This window comes from Protopterus annectens, chromosome 5.part1 (genome assembly GCF_019279795.1).
Source record: "Protopterus annectens isolate FY-2018-M chromosome 5.part1, PAN1.0, whole genome shotgun sequence".
Lineage (NCBI taxonomy): Eukaryota > Metazoa > Chordata > Ceratodontiformes > Protopteridae > Protopterus > Protopterus annectens.
This window is the reverse complement of record NC_056736.1, coordinates 365,625,517-365,644,165: the sequence shown is the minus strand read 5'-3', so window position 1 is coordinate 365,644,165 and position 18,649 is coordinate 365,625,517. Positions and strand designations below refer to the sequence as shown.

Genomic DNA, 18,649 nt, shown 5'->3' with positions numbered 1-18,649 from the left:
GGAAGTCCAAAAACCTCTGAGCAAGTGAATTATGGGTCATATAAGTCCCCCAGTCTATGGAAGGGTAGTTGAAGTCATCCATAAGTATGGTGTTAGCCTGAATGTTAAGAGATTCCAGTAGGTTTTGGTAAGAAGTATAGTTTCCTGACTCGTCAGGGGATCTGTAGCTAGCAAGCATATAATGGGAGGGGGAGTCACACCTATGGTTAATTGGGCATGGAGCAGCTCATTTGAGTCATGTTGTTGGATCAGTCCAGCAGTGTACTTGTCCTTTATGAACACTGAGACACAGCCTCTCTTTGTTTTATCCTGAACTGAGGGAGATCAAAATGCATGAAAGGCATTGTAGCCTTTGATAGCCGGGGTGCTTTCTATGGATCTGAACCATGTTTCTGTGACTGCACATATGTCTGCATTCTCCAGGGTAAAGTGTGCTTCCACGGAGTGCAGTTTTTTATTTGAACTCCTAGTGTTGAGCAGCTGCACCTTTAGGTAGTTCTGAGTGATTTTTGTTACGTTGGAGGGCTTAACAACTTGGCACGGCTTAAAAAAGGCACTATGGGAATAGATAACATTTTTTCCAGTATCTGGAAGCCAAATGGAGACCAAGTGCAAACCATCTCTGGCAAAGCATTGTGGTTTGTCGATCATGTCTCCCCAAACTGACAGATATTGGACCCCTTTGTTGTGACACCAGAAACTAAGCCAATTGTTGAAGTCAATCATTTGTTGCTGGTACTGTGGCATCATCATAGGTGAAGGTAGGATGCCACTCATGGCTAGATTCATACCCACCTGGGACACATATTCAGTGAGTTTCATCATGTCTCTCTTCATGTAGTCCATTGAGGTATGTCTTAGGTAATTTATGCCCACATGAACTATGATCATGTCATAATGGTACTTGTGGTTTAAAGACCTAAGTGCATATGTGATCTGATGGATCATGGGTCCAGACAGACAGCTCTGTGTGATATTCTCCTTGTTTAGCCTGGTAAGGGGGACATCAGTATGTCTTACAATGGAATCCCCTATAACTAGAATGTTTGGCTGTGTGGTGTGTTGCCTTATTGGCTTGTAAGTGGGGATTTTCAGAGTTATGTGTTTTGTAAGGTGCTGTCTTTTTCAGATAGATACTTTTAGGAGATCTTGGAGGATTGGGTTGATTACAAGTGAGTACCTTCACATATGTGGGTCTATGCATTTGTTCCTTAGTGTTGGTAGTCAGTATTTTAAGTGTAATGCTAACAACCAGGTTTGCGTTTTTCATGTGTGTGAGAGCTTTGTTTCCATTGACATTGTGTATCTACATCTCTCACACATTGTGTTTGTCTGTTCTAAAATTAAATGGGTGTCAGGGAACATAAGGCAGTTAATACACTGTCTCAGAATTCCCATATTCACCAGGCCAGATACAGAGATGACAGGGAAGCTCCTTTCCATTATACCAGATCCTTAGTAAATGTGAAGGATTAGGGGAGCGTCACTTAAAGGACTAAGTGAGAGCGTTTAGTAGTATACTATTAGATCACCTGCAGTTGTACCACCCTCTGCACAAACTGGCAGCTCTTCGAGTAGCTGTGAACAGTGGGAGACAGGGAGGGAGGACAGCGTTTCCTATAGAGGATTTTACATTGGAGAGGTTTGCTTATATACAAGGCACAGGGAACCACATTTGTACAATGGCTTTTATACCAGCAGAATGAAAGAATTTTACACAGTTTATCCCTCAGTTCATGGTGTATACTAGACTAACAATCACTGGGTCTTTTGTAAGCATAGCCAAGCATCCCAATTGTATCCCACAAGTGTATGTGCCTTAGAGGCTATTCTAAAGGTTATAGGTAAGCTAGAGGAAGATGTTTAGGTTACCTCTGTCCATTACAGACATAGGTGATAGAACCAGGGTGTATTTCTGATTTCTGATCCACTGGTCCAGGTTGCTCTTGAACATGGTTAGTGAACAGCTCTGATTCACATAAATGGGAACCCTGTTCCACAGAAGGGAAATTCTCTGAAGCACATACCCGTTCCTTCAATGCGTCTTATTTACATCACATGCAAAGTTTAAATCCCTAGATCAAGTAATACTGATGTTATTCATTCTGTGGATATGCAAAAGGTCCATCAGAGTGGGACCCAAGGGTCCCTTGATGGCAGACATAGATTGCCTCTCAACAGTCTGTAGGAAACAGAGTATATAGATAGGGTTTTGAGGTGATTTGCACAGGACATGCTGTTTATGCCCTGCATACTTTTTATGAGGAACCTCTGTCGACATTCCAGTTGTTGCAGGTTCCTGATCAGGTACTACTGAAGGGAGCTTTTTACTTAATGATGGGCCTGATGAGGGCCAAATACAGCAGAACAATGACTTCCTTAGACCTGGTTTCCATAGCCTTGCTTGCAGCATCTCTGGCTATGGCTTGACACTTAGGTTACATCTAGCAGGAGCACTAGGTTTTGTATGTTCATACGCTGAGACAGCATGTAGAGTCATGCGCCCTCTGACTGCAACTAAGAACTGGAACTCAATCAGCTACTGCAAGGGGAATGGAATGATCCATTGGAAGAGGGAACACCACCCCACTGAATTGGTGCACTGATTGACTCCCTAATACCCAAATCTCATCATGGTGGGAACAAATAGTCTGATTAGGCATTCCAGCCAGGAAAAATGGGTCACAGGATGCTTGTCTTGCCCAGGGAAGCCTGCACTTACCCCCATAACAGAACGAATGGGCGATTTGGGTGAAGGTAGTGAAGTCATTGCCAAGTCGATTGGGGTAAAAATGACTTAATAAATAACTAAAATAATGAGGTACAAAATATTGATAGGGATAGGATACCAGAGGCAGACCAAGAGAGGGGTGAAGGGGGCAGCCACTTCAGATGCATAGTGTCAGGGAACATGATTGGGAGTACCGGCATTCAGTTTCTGAACTGATGCTATTTTGCGGTTAGATCTGAAGTGCTTCAATGATCCATGTGTGGCAAACTGCAGTACCGGCAATCAGAAATGAATAAAACAAAAACAGCAAAACTAAATAAATAAAAATGCTGGCAGGCAGAGTTTCACTGGCACAAATCACTCAGGTGATGATAAACCAAAGGTGTATTTAATGATAAATATCTACAAGAAAAACAAATAAAATGTAAGCGCTTTCATTAAACAAGTGTTAACATCATCAGACACCATTAAAATACAAGACAACCATTTATATACATATAAAAAACACTCTTATTGGGTAAGCAAAGAGAGGCAGCTAGCTAAGCAACACTGAGATAGAACATTAATTAACCCCTTGATGACTGTATAACAGTTAAAACTGTTACATCTTAAATACAACTAAAACTTGTGATTAAAAGATAAATTGCTAGTCTCATACTTGTGTCATGAATGGTTATAAATAGAATAAAGTTAAAACCAAAGTCGTTTTTTTTAAATCTCATATTACATGTTCACATAATGCTAAAATGTTACCCAAAGCAAAATACATACAAAAGTGCTTGTGCTTAAGAAATGTTTTAAGGTATTTTGTTTCTTTCTAGGCCTTTTAATTTCAATACAGAAGAGATGGACATACTGTCATTTATCCCTGGCCATCTATCTGCCTGTAGTAAGATTTGCCATCTTAACTCCTTTAACTCTAACTGAAGTCCCCAAGGCTTTTTGTCACTGATGTCTACATGGTCTATTGCCATAAATGTGAAATTGTGGCCAGTGTTGTCTTGAATATGCCTCCTAATGCGTTGTCAATATTATTCTTTCTTATGGCATAGTTGTGTTCATAAATTCTGGCATTAAATTTCCTTTCTGTTTTGCCTACCTAAAATGCCAGGCATTGGTCACATGTGGCCATGTAGACCACTGTCTTGGAGTGGCAGTTATATTTACCTTTTACATAATGGTCTATACCATTCACTGTAAATTTGCTACCCGATTTCACCTTGTGGCACCAGTTACAAGACTCACATTTGTGCATCCTTACATGTCCTGTTCTAGTGTAGTTAGAACCTTTCCTAAGAAGGTCTTTTAAGTTTGAGCCTCTTCTGTATGTGACTATAGGTCTTCTATTTGTGTCCTGATGTCCAAGTCATCCATTAAAATGTCGCAGTTCTTATACAAAATGGACATCAAGTGGTGTGAGTCAGAGTTGAATGTAAGCACCATAGATTTACAAAAAGTACTTTTTTCCAACTCAGGTCTCGCCTCTTCAACTTCAGAGGTGCTGTTGTCTAATATGTTTTCCCCAACTATGGGCTTAAAATGCCCTACTCTTCTTTTACCTGTCACTTCCTGCATACGCTCATTAAGCAAGTCTGCTGGGTATGCTCTCCTTAAGAACAAAGTTTTTAAGTTATCGCTTTCTAAAAGAAATTCTTCTCTGGAGATCATACGGGCTGCTCGAACTAATTGCCCTTTAACTACTGACCTCTTTTGATGCTTGGGGTGGGAGCTAGTGTAATGCAGGAACTAGTTTGAGTAGGTCTCTTTCCTGTGGATCCTAGTCGCATACTTTTCATTATTGTGTCTTTGTATAAGTGGACATCAAGGTAATTCATATGATCCAGGTTAATCACCCAAGTGAACTGCAGGAATGTAGTGGTGGTGTTAAGGTATCTCAAAAACTCTTCCAAATCAACCAGTGACCCATTCAATATCAAGCTGATATCATCTTGATATAAGTAATACAGTTTGACCTTAAAATAGTACTGAGACTGAAATACATAATTTCTTTCCCAATATGCCATTACCATGTTCGCGACTGCCCCACCACCCGCTGAACCCATTGCCACTCCTATAGTCTGCAAAATGTACCTGCCATTAAAGGAGAAATAGTTGTTTCTTAAAACAATTTCTAATAATTCCAAAATTAGATTAATTTTCTCCTGGTTAACTTTGTATAACAACAGTAAATCACCCACCCACTCAAGACCAATTTCTTGTGGGATGACCTTGTACAGGTCTTTTACATCTATAGTGACCATGATGTTACTTGTGTCATATCATATCTGGTTTTGTTCACTTGTTCTAAAAAAGCCCAGGAGTCTTTACAAATTTGGCTTTCATTACGCAATATTTTCTTTAGCTCATGGTCTAAAAATTGGGCACATGCAGTGGTAATGGAGTGTCTTCCATCCACTAAGGGCCTCATAGGTGTATCTGAGAGGCTCTTGTGGATCTTGGGAATACCAAAGAACACTGGTATCATTGGGCTAATGGTGTTAAGACAATTATGTAAGGAAAGGTCAATTCTTCTTTCAAGAAATATGTTAGTGATTTGGCTGCGGATTTTTCTATATGCTGCATTTAATTCATTAAGGGACACTTCTGTGTAATTTTCTGTGTCTAACATAGCCAACATTTTGTCACTGTATGTGGAAGAGTCCATGATTACAACCCCTCCCCCTTTGTCTGGTTTCATAACCTTGTTCTTGCAGTTCCAATAAACAATCAAGTTCACTTTGGTTCATGTTGTGCAGTGTTTGAGCTGGTCTGTATTTGTTCTTATTTAAATTATCCAAATTAATCTAACAAGTACAAATATGACTCTGTCATTGTCCATGTTGGTGTGAATGGCCTGTGATGTACCTCCCTGGACTGTATGAAAAGAGACATGTAGGAGCTCTCTGATCTTGTAGCCCAGGCAGGTATGACCCTAGCCCTGAGTAGCATCCTGCCATCACCCAGAATGATACCACTGTACAAGGACAAAATGATTGACTTCAACAATTGGCTAAACTTCTGGTCTCATTCTAAGGGTATCCAGTATTTGTCTGCCTGTGATTCCGGATACTGGCTAAGGCTCTTGCCACTCCTATAGTGCCTTTTTTAGGCAAGGTTCAAATGACAAATTCAGCACCGTAACAGGTACAAGCAAGCAAAATCTGAGGATAATGCTACTCAATGCTAGAAGTCTAAACCTCAAAATGCACTCACTCGAGGCACTCAAAATGGAGAACATCAACATCTGTGCAGTGACAGAGACCTGGTTCAAAGCTCCAGAGAGCACCTCTGCATTACCAGGCTATAATTCATAATTCATTCCTTTCGGCCACCGAATCCAGACCGAAGCACTAAAGGTGGAGGCGTGTCCAAATTCATTAAGGATAGCCACACCTCCAGGCTAGTTGCACAACATAATGCATTTGAGATTATCCAAGTGCAACTAACTCTGGGCAAGACCGCAATCTAAACTGTAGCTTGCTACAGACAATCCACCATGCTCCAGGTTTCCCACTCCTCATTTCTTGATACACTGGAAAATATTTGGGTACAACCCAACACCCTAATAATGTGCAATTTCAACTATCCCACCATTAACTGGAAAAACTACTCATGTACCAACTCTTTTGCTCAACGTTTTCTGGAATTCATAAATTCCAATGCCTTGGATCAACTTATTCACACCCCCACCAGGGCAGCAATATCCTAGACCTGGTCATTACCAACATGGGCAACCGGTGTTCCACACTAGAGGTCAATTCCTCGTTGGGCAGATCCGACCACAAGCTAATCACCCTAGACATCCACATCCCGCTCCCACCCCCCATTAGGGAAACTACCATAAAAAACTTCTCCAAAGCCAACTTCACACTTCTTAAGACAGAAGTGGCAAACTTCATGACACCCATGCAGATGGACAATAGAGGTACGACTGCTGAATCCTACACAAATGCACTTTATAAGCACTTACACGAGTGCATGAATCGTGCTATCCCTAACAGAACCAAGATGCTATCCTCCAAAAAAAGGAAGCTAATCTGGTGGTCCTCTGCCATAAACAAATTCTACATCAGAAGAAAGAAACTGCTGCAAAAAAGAGTAAGCTGAGATCCCTCATAAAATGCTCCAAAGCTAATTACGAAAACAAAATTCCCACTGACTCTAAAGATAATCACAAATCATTCTATAGCTATGTCAAGAATCTCAATGGCAATACTCAGATCTGCTCTGAGTTACAGCACAATGGCACTAAATATACAGAAGCAATTGATATTGCCAACATCCTGGCAGATAGGTTCAGTGCTAACTTTAACCCCCTCTCATCCCTAGAGGGCCCATCTCTATACCGGAAGAATGCAAAGTTCCTGTAGTCACGGCTGCACAGGTAAAAAACACACTCTCCAAAGCCAAGAACACAACATCCATGGGACCTAACAATATTCCAAGCTGCGTTCTACACTAACTACTGGATTTTTATCATTAAATACACCTTTGGTTTAATATCACCTGAGTGATTTGTGCCAGTGAAGCTCTGCCTGCCAGCATTTTTATTTAATCAGAAATGAATGCCAATACTGCATTTGTGGTCACGTCTGAAGTGCTTCAATGTTCTGTGTGTGGTATACTGCAGTACTGGCAATCAGATATGAATGCCAGTTCTGCATTTGTGATCAGGTCTGAAGTGCTTCAATGTTCTGTGCATGGAATACTGCAGTATTGGTAATCAGATATGAATGCCAGTTCTGCATTTGTGGTCAAGTCTGAAGTGCTTCAATGTTCTGTGCATGGAGTACTGCAATATTGGCTATCAGATATGAATGTCAATTCTGCATTTGTGGTCAGGTCTGAAATGCTTCAATGTTCTGTGCATGGAATACTGCAGTATTGGCAATCAGATATGAATGCCAATACTGCATTTGTGGTCAGGCCTGAAGTGCTTCAGTGTTCTGTGTGTGGTATACTGCAGTAGTGGCAATCAGATATGAATGCCAGTTCTGCATTTGCATCACGTCTGAAGTGCTTCAATGTTCTGTGCATGGAATACTGCAGTATTGGCAATCAGATATGAATGCCAGTTCTGCATTTGTAGTCAGGTCTGAAGTGCATCAATGTTCCATGTGTGGTATAGCAGTAGTGGCAATCAGAAATTAATGTCAATACTGCATTTGTGGTCAGGTCTAAACTGCTTCAATGTTCTGTGTGTCGTACACTGTAGTACTGGAAATCAGAACCGAATGCATTGCTACATCTGTGGTCAGGACTAACCCACTCAGTGTTCTGTGTCTGGTATTTAGCTGTAGCAAGACACTTGTTATATTTGTAGCAAGTAGGTGACTACAGTTTAAAGAAGAACCTTTTATTTATTTTTTTATTTTGTATGTATTTATTTATTTTTGCTCCTCAACTTATAGTTGAGGGGAGGGTGCCAGAATGGGGAACCACATATTTGACTGGAAGACTTAGCTTCAGCTCAGCAGGATACTTTTGTACTTTTCCCCAAAATGCTACTTTATTTTACATGATGTGATCCATATTGCACCTTAGTTTGCCTATATCAGTTTCTCCATCTCTTTTATCTGATGAGGGTTATCATAAATAGCTGAGCTACATTTACGTCATGATACTGTACTTCAGTTTTCTTTGCACAGTGTAACATTGCATCAGCACAGACCTCTACACAAAAAAGCCATAATGCCAAAACAGATATGCAGTCATCATAATTACAAATACTAGAAATCATCTTCTTACCGGATCATATAAAATATTGCTTTTGGAGTTGGGATGACATTAAATGGAACTGGCAGGGTAAGACCCTCTCTGAAATAGTTTAGATAGAGTTTGGATCGTGCAAATTTCCACTCCACATCTGCATCATCCTAAAATAACAAAAATTTAGTTTTTAAAAAATATCAATAATACTAGCTCTACAGTGGATTTTTCTACATATTATTGCCTATGTAAAATATTTTTCTCAACACTATAAACTTCATACAACACTTTATTAGACTTATTCCTTTCATTTTGTTCATAAGGACCAGCATGCATTACCCAGTCACCAAAATAATAGAAACAATGTAATACTTGCATAGAATCGGTGACAAAACACATCATGTCATACATGGATCACATCTTATAAACAGAAAGTATGCAGTTAGACTGAAAGAATTAAAGGACACTAAATTTGTTAGAAGGAGTATCATTCATGTGAAAACAGGATAAAAAAGGTCTGGATGTCAAAGTTACTGGAATGCTAAAATGCTAGGCTGTTCATAGGTTCATAGATTCATAGGTAGGTACTAGGCTATTTGCCTGAGGGCATTTATAAGCCTAGCCAGAGTGTGTCGGCTTTCGCCATCCCATTGATTAATATACTGATCCTCTGTCAATCAGAACCAATGAAGTGATCCCAGGGGTGTATTTTCTGTTACCCATCCACCTGTCAAGGTTTCTCTTGAAGAGTGTTAGTGAGGGGCTCTGCCTGATGTAATTTGGAATTTTGTTCCAAAGCATGGGGAGTCTCTGTGACAGGAATCTATCCCTCCAGCATGCTCTATTTATTGTTGTGGAGAGGTTTAGCTCACTAGGGCTCGTAGCTCGCAGTGACTTGGATTTCTTTAGGTGGAGCATGTCCATCAATTCTGAGTTGGACATGACTTTGTAAGTCAGGCCGAGATCACCTCTGAGTAAGCGATATGCCACTGAGTACAGCCGGAGTTTTTTCAGTCAGGCTGCATAGGACATATGTTTGAGGCCAGTAATCCTCTTGGTGAGGTACTTTTGTGGTCTTTCCAGCTGTTGGAAGTGTCTTGTGAGGTACATCCCAAATGGGGCATTGTACTCTATGATGGGTCTAATGAGTGACGAATAGAGGGGCACTATAACCTCTTTATTTCTAGATGCGAACCCTTTAGTAATTAGATGGACCACATAGAAGGATTTCGTAACTACTTTGGCAATATGATTGTCAAAGGAGAGATTACTACTTTGGCAATATGATTGTCAAACGAGAGATTACTATCTACCTGGGTCCCCAGATCTCTTATTACCTCTTCTGTATTTTGTTTTTCCCAAATGGGATGACTAAGCATTTTTTGGCATTTAGTTTGAGGCCATGACTTTGACACCAGGTGTCCTACTCAGTAAGGCCCTTTCGGAGGATGTCCATGTCAGCCCGAGAGTCAATTATGGCTCTCAGTTTGCAGTCATTGGCGAACTTGGTTAGCCATAGCCCTCCTATGTTTGCCTGTATTTCTGAGAAGTATATGCTGAACAGTAGGGGTCCCATGACCGAGCCTTGCGGGACACCACTTGTGACTGGTTTAGAGTCGGACTTGGAGCCCACTATTCTTACCGTGTGAGTTCTGTCTGTAAGCCAGTTGGCAACCCATCTCGTGACTTAAGGGTTTATGTTCAGGCTGGTGAGTTTTTCTGTAATACTCGAGTGGGGAATGGTGTCGAAAGCCTTGGCGAGGCTGTGTGAACCACCTTTCCCTCGTCTATGGCCTTGGTGACTGTCTCAAAGAAGTCAACCAGGTTTAGTAGGCATGATCTTCCCTTAACAAAGCCGAACTGGGTCGGGTCAAGTGTTTGGAGGTTCCCAATGTCTTTGTTAATGAGTTCCATGATGATGAGCTCCATAGCCTTGCAGACCAGGCTAGTCATATAGTTACCAGGGTCAGTTGTGGCCCCTCCTTTGTGGAGAGGAATAACCACTGCTGTGCACCATTCTATGGGCACGTAGCCTGTGGAGAGGCTGAGGTTGAACAGCAGGACTGCAGTTGGACTGGAGAATCCTATACTAAGGCACTGTATGAGCACATCCACTCGTGCATGAATCATGCCATCCCAAATAGAACCAAGATGCTCTTCTCCGAAAAAGGAAGCCAATCTGGTGGTCCCCTGCTATAAACAAACTATACAACAGAAGGAATAAACTGTTGCAGAAAAGAGGAAAATCCCAGGATGCAAAAAACTCCCTCACCAGCCTCAATAAGAAGCTGAGATCCCTCATAAAATCCTCAAAAGCTAGTTACGAAAATAAAATTGCCAATGATTCCAAAGACAACCACAAAGCATTCTATAGTTATGTCAAGAATCTAAATGGCAATGTGCAGATCTGCTCTGAGCTACAACAGAATGGCATTAAATATACTGATCCCAAGGATATTGCCAATATCCTGGCAGATCAATTTAGTGCCAACTTCATCCCCCTCTCACCCCCTAAAGGGCCCATCTCAATACCAAAAGATTGCCAAATTCCGATAATCACGGCCACACAGGTAGAAACCACACTCTCCAAAGCTAAGAATACAACATCCATGGGACCAGATGACATCCCAGGCTGTGTACTACATGAACTACAAAATGAACTGGCACCTCACCCAAGTGTCATGTTTAATCATAGCCTCACCTCAGGCTTCGTGCCCACTGAGAGGCACACAGCTACAGTTATCCCGCTCCACAATGGAGGATCTACCTTGGATCCCAGGAACTACCATCCCATCAGTCTGACAAGCCTGATCTGCAAAGGCATGGAATGCATTATCATGGAACTTATAAACAAAGACATTGGCAACCTTCAAACACTGGACCCCACCCAGTTTGGGTTTGTGAAGGGCCGATCTTGTCTCCTGAATCTGATTGACTTCTTTGAATCACTCTCCAGAGCTGTGGAAGAGGGTAAGGTGGTCCACACAGCCTATCTGGACCTCACCAAGGCCTTCAACACCATCTCCCACTCTGGAATCATAGATAAACTTACTAAGCTGGGCATAAATCCCTATGTCACTCAATGGGTTACCAACTGGCTTACTGACAGAATCCAGACTGTAAAAGTAGCCTACTCCAAATCCAGCTCCAGACAAGTGACAAGTGGAGTACCTCAGGGTTCAGTCCTGGGACCACTCTTGTGTGGCATCTACTTCTCTGAAGTACAGGCCAACACTAAGGGACTCTGGCTAACAAAGTTTGCAGATGACTGCAAACTGGGAGCCATTATTGAATCCCCAAATGATGTGGATATTCTACAAAAAGGCCTTACAGAAACAGATGCCTGGTGCTAGAGCCATGGTCTCAACCTTAATGCCAAGAAATGTATAGTTATCCCCTTTGGAAAAAGACATGTACCCACTAATTACCACATAGGTGGCAAGACGCTAAACATCAAAAGTGTGATGAGAGACTTATGGACACAGGTGGACAGTGGTCTCACTTTCGATAACCACATCGCCACAACAGTCAGGAAATCCTTCTATGTGGCACACCTCATCACTAAGGGCTTTTCATCCAGAAAAAAGGAGGTCATTGTCCCACTGTACTCATCCCTCATTAGAGCCATTATAGAGTATAATGCCCCGTTTGGTATGTACCTCACAAGACATCTGCAACAGCTGGAAAGGCCACAGAAATACCTCACTAAAAGAATCACAGGCCTAAAGCAGACGCCATATGCTGATCGTCTAAAAAAACTCCAGCTATACTCTGTGGCATATCGTCTACTCAGAGGCGATCTCTGCTTAACATACAAGGCCATGTCAAACCCTGAGCTGTTGGACATGCTCCACTTAAAGAAATCCCAGTCCCTCAGAGCCACACTCTCCAGGGATCTAAACCTTGTCATCATAATGAACAAAACATGCTGGAGGGATAGGTTCCTGACCCAGAGACTCCCCATACTCTGGAATAGACTGCCCATACATGTCAAGCAGAGCACCTCATTGGCCCTCTTCAAAAGGAATCTTGATGATTGGATGGGAGATAGGAAATTCACCCCGGGGATCATGTCAGTCACCCTGCTAGACAGGGGCCCAGAGAAGTAAATATTGTGGGAAGAAATATCCAGGGAATTGTTATGGCTAGGCTTGCATAGGCCCTAGGGCTGATAGCCTAGTACCAACCTATGAACCTATGAGCACGTTTAAGTGGGGGGGTTAGTTCGTTCTGTAGTTCATGCAAGACGCAGCCTGGGACACCATCCCATTGACGCCCTGTTTTTGGCTTTTGAAAGGGCTGTTTTCACCTGTGCGTCTGTGATTTTTGGGACACTACACTTTTTTGGTATTGTTGTGGGCCCTTTTGGAGGTGAGGGGGTAAAGTTTGTACTGAATCTATCTGCCAGGATGTTGGCAATATCAGTAGGTTCAGTATATTTTGTGCTATTTTGCACTAGTTCAGTGCATATCTGCAAGTTGCTACTTAGATTCTTAACATAGCTAAAGAAGGATTTGTGGTTATCTTTTGAATCCTTGGCTATTTTTCTTTCGAAGTTAGTCTTGGATGATTTCATGAGGGACCTTAGTTTCTTACTGATGCTGATCAGGCATGTCTTTCCTTCATGGGATTTGCTTTTTTCTGAACTAGTTTCCTCCTGCTATTGTATGCCTGTTTATTGCAGGAGTCCACCAAACTGGTTTCCTTCTCTTAGAGGAGTGAGTCTTGGTTTTGCTAGGGATGGCATGATCCATGCATCCTTGTAGGTGCTCATAGAGTGCATTTGTAAATGTTTCTGCATCTTGGGCAGCATTATCCTTTAGCGTGGGGGCTGTGAAACTTACCACCTCTGTCTTAAGTAAGGTGAAGTTTGCTTTAGAAAAGTTTTTGGTTTCCTTAGTTGGGGGTGGTGGTGGGGTGTGGACATCCAGAGTGATTAGTTTATGGTCTGATCTAACCAGTGACGGGTTGACCTCTGGTGTGGAACACCTTTCGCCCATGTTGGTGATGGCCAGGTCCAATATGTTTTCACCTCTGGTAGGGGAGTTTACCAGCTGATCCAGGGCATTTGAGTTGATGAATTCCAGGAAGCACTGGGCCTGGGAATTTGTACTTGAGTAGTTTTCCCAGTGAATGGTTGGGTAATTGAAATCACCCAATATCAGGGTGTTCAGTAGGACCTTCATGTTTTCCAGTGTCTCCAGAAAGGTGGAGTGGTGGTCCTGGGTCATGGAGGGTGATCTGTAGTAGGCCACAATTCGCATTGTAGATTTGCCCGATGTTAGTTGCACATGGATGATCTCAGAGGTATCATGCTGCGCCACTAACCTGGATGAATATGGGTACACCCCCTCCTTTTGTGTTTCGGTCCGTGCTCTGTGGCCGAAACGTGTGGTATGAGTTGTAGCCCGGTAGTGCTGGGGTGCTCTCTGGAGCTTTGAACCAGGTTTCAGTTACTGCACAGATGTCAACGTTCTCCATACTGAGGAGTGCTTCAAGCATGTGCATTTTGAGATTTAAACTCCTGGCATTGAGTAGCATAACCCTCAGTTTTTTGTTAATTGTGCTGTTTACAGAGGTGGGTTTGACTTTTGAGCCTTGCCTAAAAAAGGCACTATGGGGGCAGCAAGAGCCTTGGCCAGTATTCGAAAGCCTAGGGGTGACAGGTGCAAGCCGTCTCTTGTGAAGCAACGTAGCTTGTCGAGCATGTCGTCCCAGGCTGACAGACACTGGATCCCCTTTGAATGACACCAGAAACTTAGCCAATTGTTGAAACTGATAATGTTTTCTTTATACTGAGGTATCATTCTTGGTGAGGGCAGGATGTTACGCAGGGTCAGGGTCATACAGGCCTGAGCTGCATGATCAGAGACCTCTTCCATGTCTCTTTTCATGCAGTCCAGGGAGGTATGTCTCAGGTCATTCACACCAACATGAAGAATGACAGAGTCATATTTGTACTTGTTCTGGCGTGACCTGAGTGCTTGTGTTATGTGGCAGATTCTGGCTCCCAACAGGCAGCTAACAGTAACCTTCTGCTTGTCCAGCCTAGTGAGTGGGACATCAGTGTGCCTGACTACAGAGTTACCTATTACTAGTGTGTTTGGTATGTTATTTCACCTTAAGGGCTGTGATTGTGCGGCATACTGATTTTGTGTTTTATGAATTGTCTAGTTTGTGATGGGAAGTGCAGGTTGTTTGGGTGTCTGCTTTGGAAGTCTCTGATGTTTTTGCAGGTTTTTATTTAGAGCCTCTGAGTATGATTTTGTGTATTTATGTGTATTTTTTGCCAGTGCTGTTTTAGTAGGTCTGTGTGCGGCTGGAGGTGTGGTGCAAGTGTTAACCTTCTCCTACTGACTGTCTGTTCCAGTCTTGGGTGGAGACAGCTTAGCTTCTAGTTTGGCTGTATAATTGCATCTCTCGCATATGTTAGTGTTTTGTGGCAGGAGGAGAGGACTGTATGTGTACATGAGGCAGTTGTAACATTGCCTCAGGATACCCATATTCACCAGCTGGACTGGAGAGTGTACCTGAAGCTGCCCAATGGTCGTGCCTGAATAGTAGGGTGAGCTGCTTAGTCACTTGGTTGGTGAGGGGTGAATAAAGAGACTTGCCCTGCTGGGCAATCAGTGTCAGGGTATATTAGTGCTTGCTATTAGGTCTGAGCAAGTGCTGGGCTGTAAGATGCTTTTTGAGTGCTTAGGTTGAGAGTTAGGCTACTTTCAAGGGAAAAAAACTGAAGAGGAGACTTAGTGGAGCCGGGAATAATTTAACCGTAGCTAACCAGCACTGCACGGTGCAGAAAACCGTGCAAACGCAGTTTTTATAGTAGGGAAATGAAAGAGATAGAAATTAGCCCAAAATGGCCTATAAACTACTAACATCTGGGCTGGAACCACTCCTCCAGGGACAGATAGGTTGCTCAAAGCTCCCCGCTCTCACAGGTGAACAGAGAAACTTCCTTCTATCCAAGTAAGGTATGGGCAACTCAGAAACTAGTATCACAGCCCTAAATTCAGCACTAGCCTAAAAACTGGCATATACTAGCTTAGAAAGGCAGGAAACAAGGAATTTTTTTTTTGAAAAGATAAGGCAAAAACAGTAAAAAATACACTTAAAACAGCTTTAAACGACTACAAACGATCAGAAAAGGCTATCACTCTTTAGTGTGTAGCCTACAACAGTTAAACAAATTATTTAAGCAAAAAACAACTTTTTAAAAGTGCAGGCAGTCAAATAAGTACAATATGTGAAAAAAACAAGCTTTTAAATCACAATAAATACTGGAAAATCTGTGTTTAGGCGGAAAACAGATAAGTACAGCAAGAAAGTACAGAAAACTGATACTTAATCACTCCAAAGTCTCTCTTCTAAGCTAGAAGGCTTGTATCAGTATAAGGCTTTCTAGTGCTACCCAATAGGTTAGTTACAGGAAAGATGGGAAACAAGTGCAGATGTGGTCTTTTAAACCAGAAAGTTGAAAGAGACGGACAAACTGTCCAAATGGTCAATAAACTACAATTTCTGGGCCAAGAACCTCTCCTCTCTTGGTAGACAGGCTACCTAGTGCTTACCACTCCCACTGATAAGCTAGAAGGCTTTCTTCCAAAACAAAAAGGCTTGCCGGGCTCAGAAACTTACCAACAGTCCTGGATACAGCAACTCTGTATCTGGACTAGGCCAGTTACATGAAAGGTGGGAAACAAGCGCAAGTGCGGCTTTTAAACCAGAACGTTGAAAGAGATGGAAAAAAAACTGCCCAAACAGCCAATAGCTACAATTTCTGGGCCAGGAACCACTCCTCTTGTGGTAGATAGGCTACCTAATGCTTACCACTCCCACTGGAAAAAAAACTGCTTCCCACCAGCACAGAAAGGCTTGGGGGGCTCAGAAGCTTACAAAGAGTCCTGGATACAGCAAATCTGTACCTGGACTAGACTAGTTACAGGAAAGGTGGGGAACAAGTACAAATGTAGGCTTTTAAGCCAGCAAGTTGAAAGAGAGTCTAGTCTAAAAGGGAGGTGGAAGCCAACACATTCTGGCTAGGCTTATAAATGCCCGAGGGCAGATAGCCTAGTACCTACCTATGAAGATGGAAAACTGCCCAAACGGCCAAAAAATACAATTTCTGGGCCAAACCTCACTCTTCCCGAGGAGGATAGGCTACCTAGTGCTTACCACTCCTACTGATAAGCTAGAGGGCTTCCATCCAACACAGAAAGGCTTGGGGGGGCTCAGAAGCTTACTAACAATCCTGGATACAGCAACTCTGTAACCGGACTAGGCTAGTTATAGGAAAGGCGGGAAACAGGCACAAGTGCGGCTTTCAAACCAGAAAGTTGAAAGAGATGGAAAAAAACTGCTCAAACAGCAAATAGCTACAATTTCTGGTCCAGGAACCACTCCTCTTGTGTAGATAGTCTACCTGATGCTTACCACTCCCACTGATAAGCTAGAAGGCTTCCCTCCAACAAGGAAAGGCTTGGGGGGCTCAGAAGCTTACAAAGAGTCCTGGATGCAGCAAATCTGTACCTGGACTAGACTAGTAACAGGAAAGGCAGGAAACAAGCGCAAACACAGACTTTTAAATCAGAAGGTTGAAAGAGATGCTTCCCAAACGGCCAATAAACTATAATTTCTGGGCCAGAAACCACTCTTCCTGTGTTAGATAGGATACCTAGTGCTTACTACTCCCACTAATAAGCTAGAAGGCTTCTCTCCAACACAGAAGGGCTTGGGGGGGCTCAGATGCTTACCAACAGTCCTGGATACAGCAAATCTGTACCTGGACTACACTAGTTATAGGAAAGGAAGGGACCAAAAGCAAAACGGGCTTTTAACCAGAAAGTAGAAAGAGATGGAAAAACTGCCCAAACGGCCAATGAACTACAATTTCAGGGCCAAAACCTACTCTTCCCATGGTAGAAGCATATTTAGTATAAGGACCTAGTGCTTACCACTCCCACTGATAAGCTAGTAGGCTTCCCTCCAACACAGAAAGGCTTGGGGGGCTCAGAAGTTTACCAACAGTCCTAGATACAGCAAGTCTGTATCTGAACTTGACTAGTTACAGGAAAGGCAGGAAACAAGCTTAGAATTTTTTTTTTGTTACAGAAAAGCAGCTAAAACAGCAGTAAATACAATTCAAATTGTAGTGCAGGCCAGCAGCACACCCGAGTGTGTAGCAACACTACGGCAAATACAGTTCAAATAAATGCAATTAAATTAAGAAATGACTAAAAAACAAGTGCAGAAGGCAGTAAATTTAGAAGGCTACTAACAAGCAGTAATAAGTTCAACAAGCAGTAATAAGTGCAGAGTAAGAGCGACTGAACAGATAGCATGCAGAAGAGCAACTAAGACAGTTACAGAAAGAGCAGCTGAATTAAAAAAAAAAAAATATATATATATATATATATATATATATATATATATGTTTATTTATTTATTTTTTTTGAGGGAGGGAACAGAGCAGGATTAAGAGGTTACAGGGGTTGTCCTTCCCAAATCCTGAAATCAGAATATGATCTCACTGCACTCAGTTGTTGATAGGTTAATGAACTCTACACATACATACATATTATAGATATATATATATATATATATATATATATATATATATATATATATATATATTATCCTCACATTATATAATGTGCTGATGAGAGCTCCTGGGAAATATTGTGCTTAGTTCTGGAAGCCTTACTGAGAGAGACTTCAAAGCTGGTTGATGCTATGCAATGGATGGTCACTGACAAGATAAAGATAGTGAAGTATATTTAGTATAAGGACCGGATTAGAGTACTGATCCTGTGTACTTACTGGAAGAAAGAAGAGAAGTAAAAGATAAGATATGAATATAACAAATCACTAAGACCAAGTAGGAGATGCCAAATTGAAGAATGATTAGATAAATAGACACATAGGTGGCAACTAGAAAAAGTTATTAAACATTTCAAGAAATATCACCTTATGGAGGAGGTGGTGGCTCTTGTAACATATGCAAAAGGGGAGGTGGAAAAAAATCTATATCATAACTTAACATTAACTGTTCCAAATCAGAAAAAGGTTTGATAAGTGGTGTAGATGTGTAATGTCAGCTGAAATACTAGGGCATATGTGATAGACCAAAAGTATCTTGTTGGCATCTTCTCACGTTCTTATGTATGCAAATTACTAGAAGCTAGGACTGCAGGATGCATACTATTT

At 42.0% G+C, this 18,649-nt stretch overlaps 1 protein-coding gene across 1 annotated transcript in view; it reads right to left on the bottom strand.

Annotated features, from left to right (window-relative positions):
• Window positions 1-18,649, bottom strand: part of LOC122803163 (short transient receptor potential channel 2-like) — a 1,104,815-nt gene that overhangs the window by 37,362 nt on the left and 1,048,804 nt on the right. Inside the window, exon 19 of the mRNA XM_044072780.1 lies at window positions 8,480-8,607. Within this exon, the coding sequence (XP_043928715.1) occupies window positions 8,480-8,607 (128 nt within the window). The remainder of the gene's footprint in view (window positions 1-8,479; window positions 8,608-18,649) is intronic.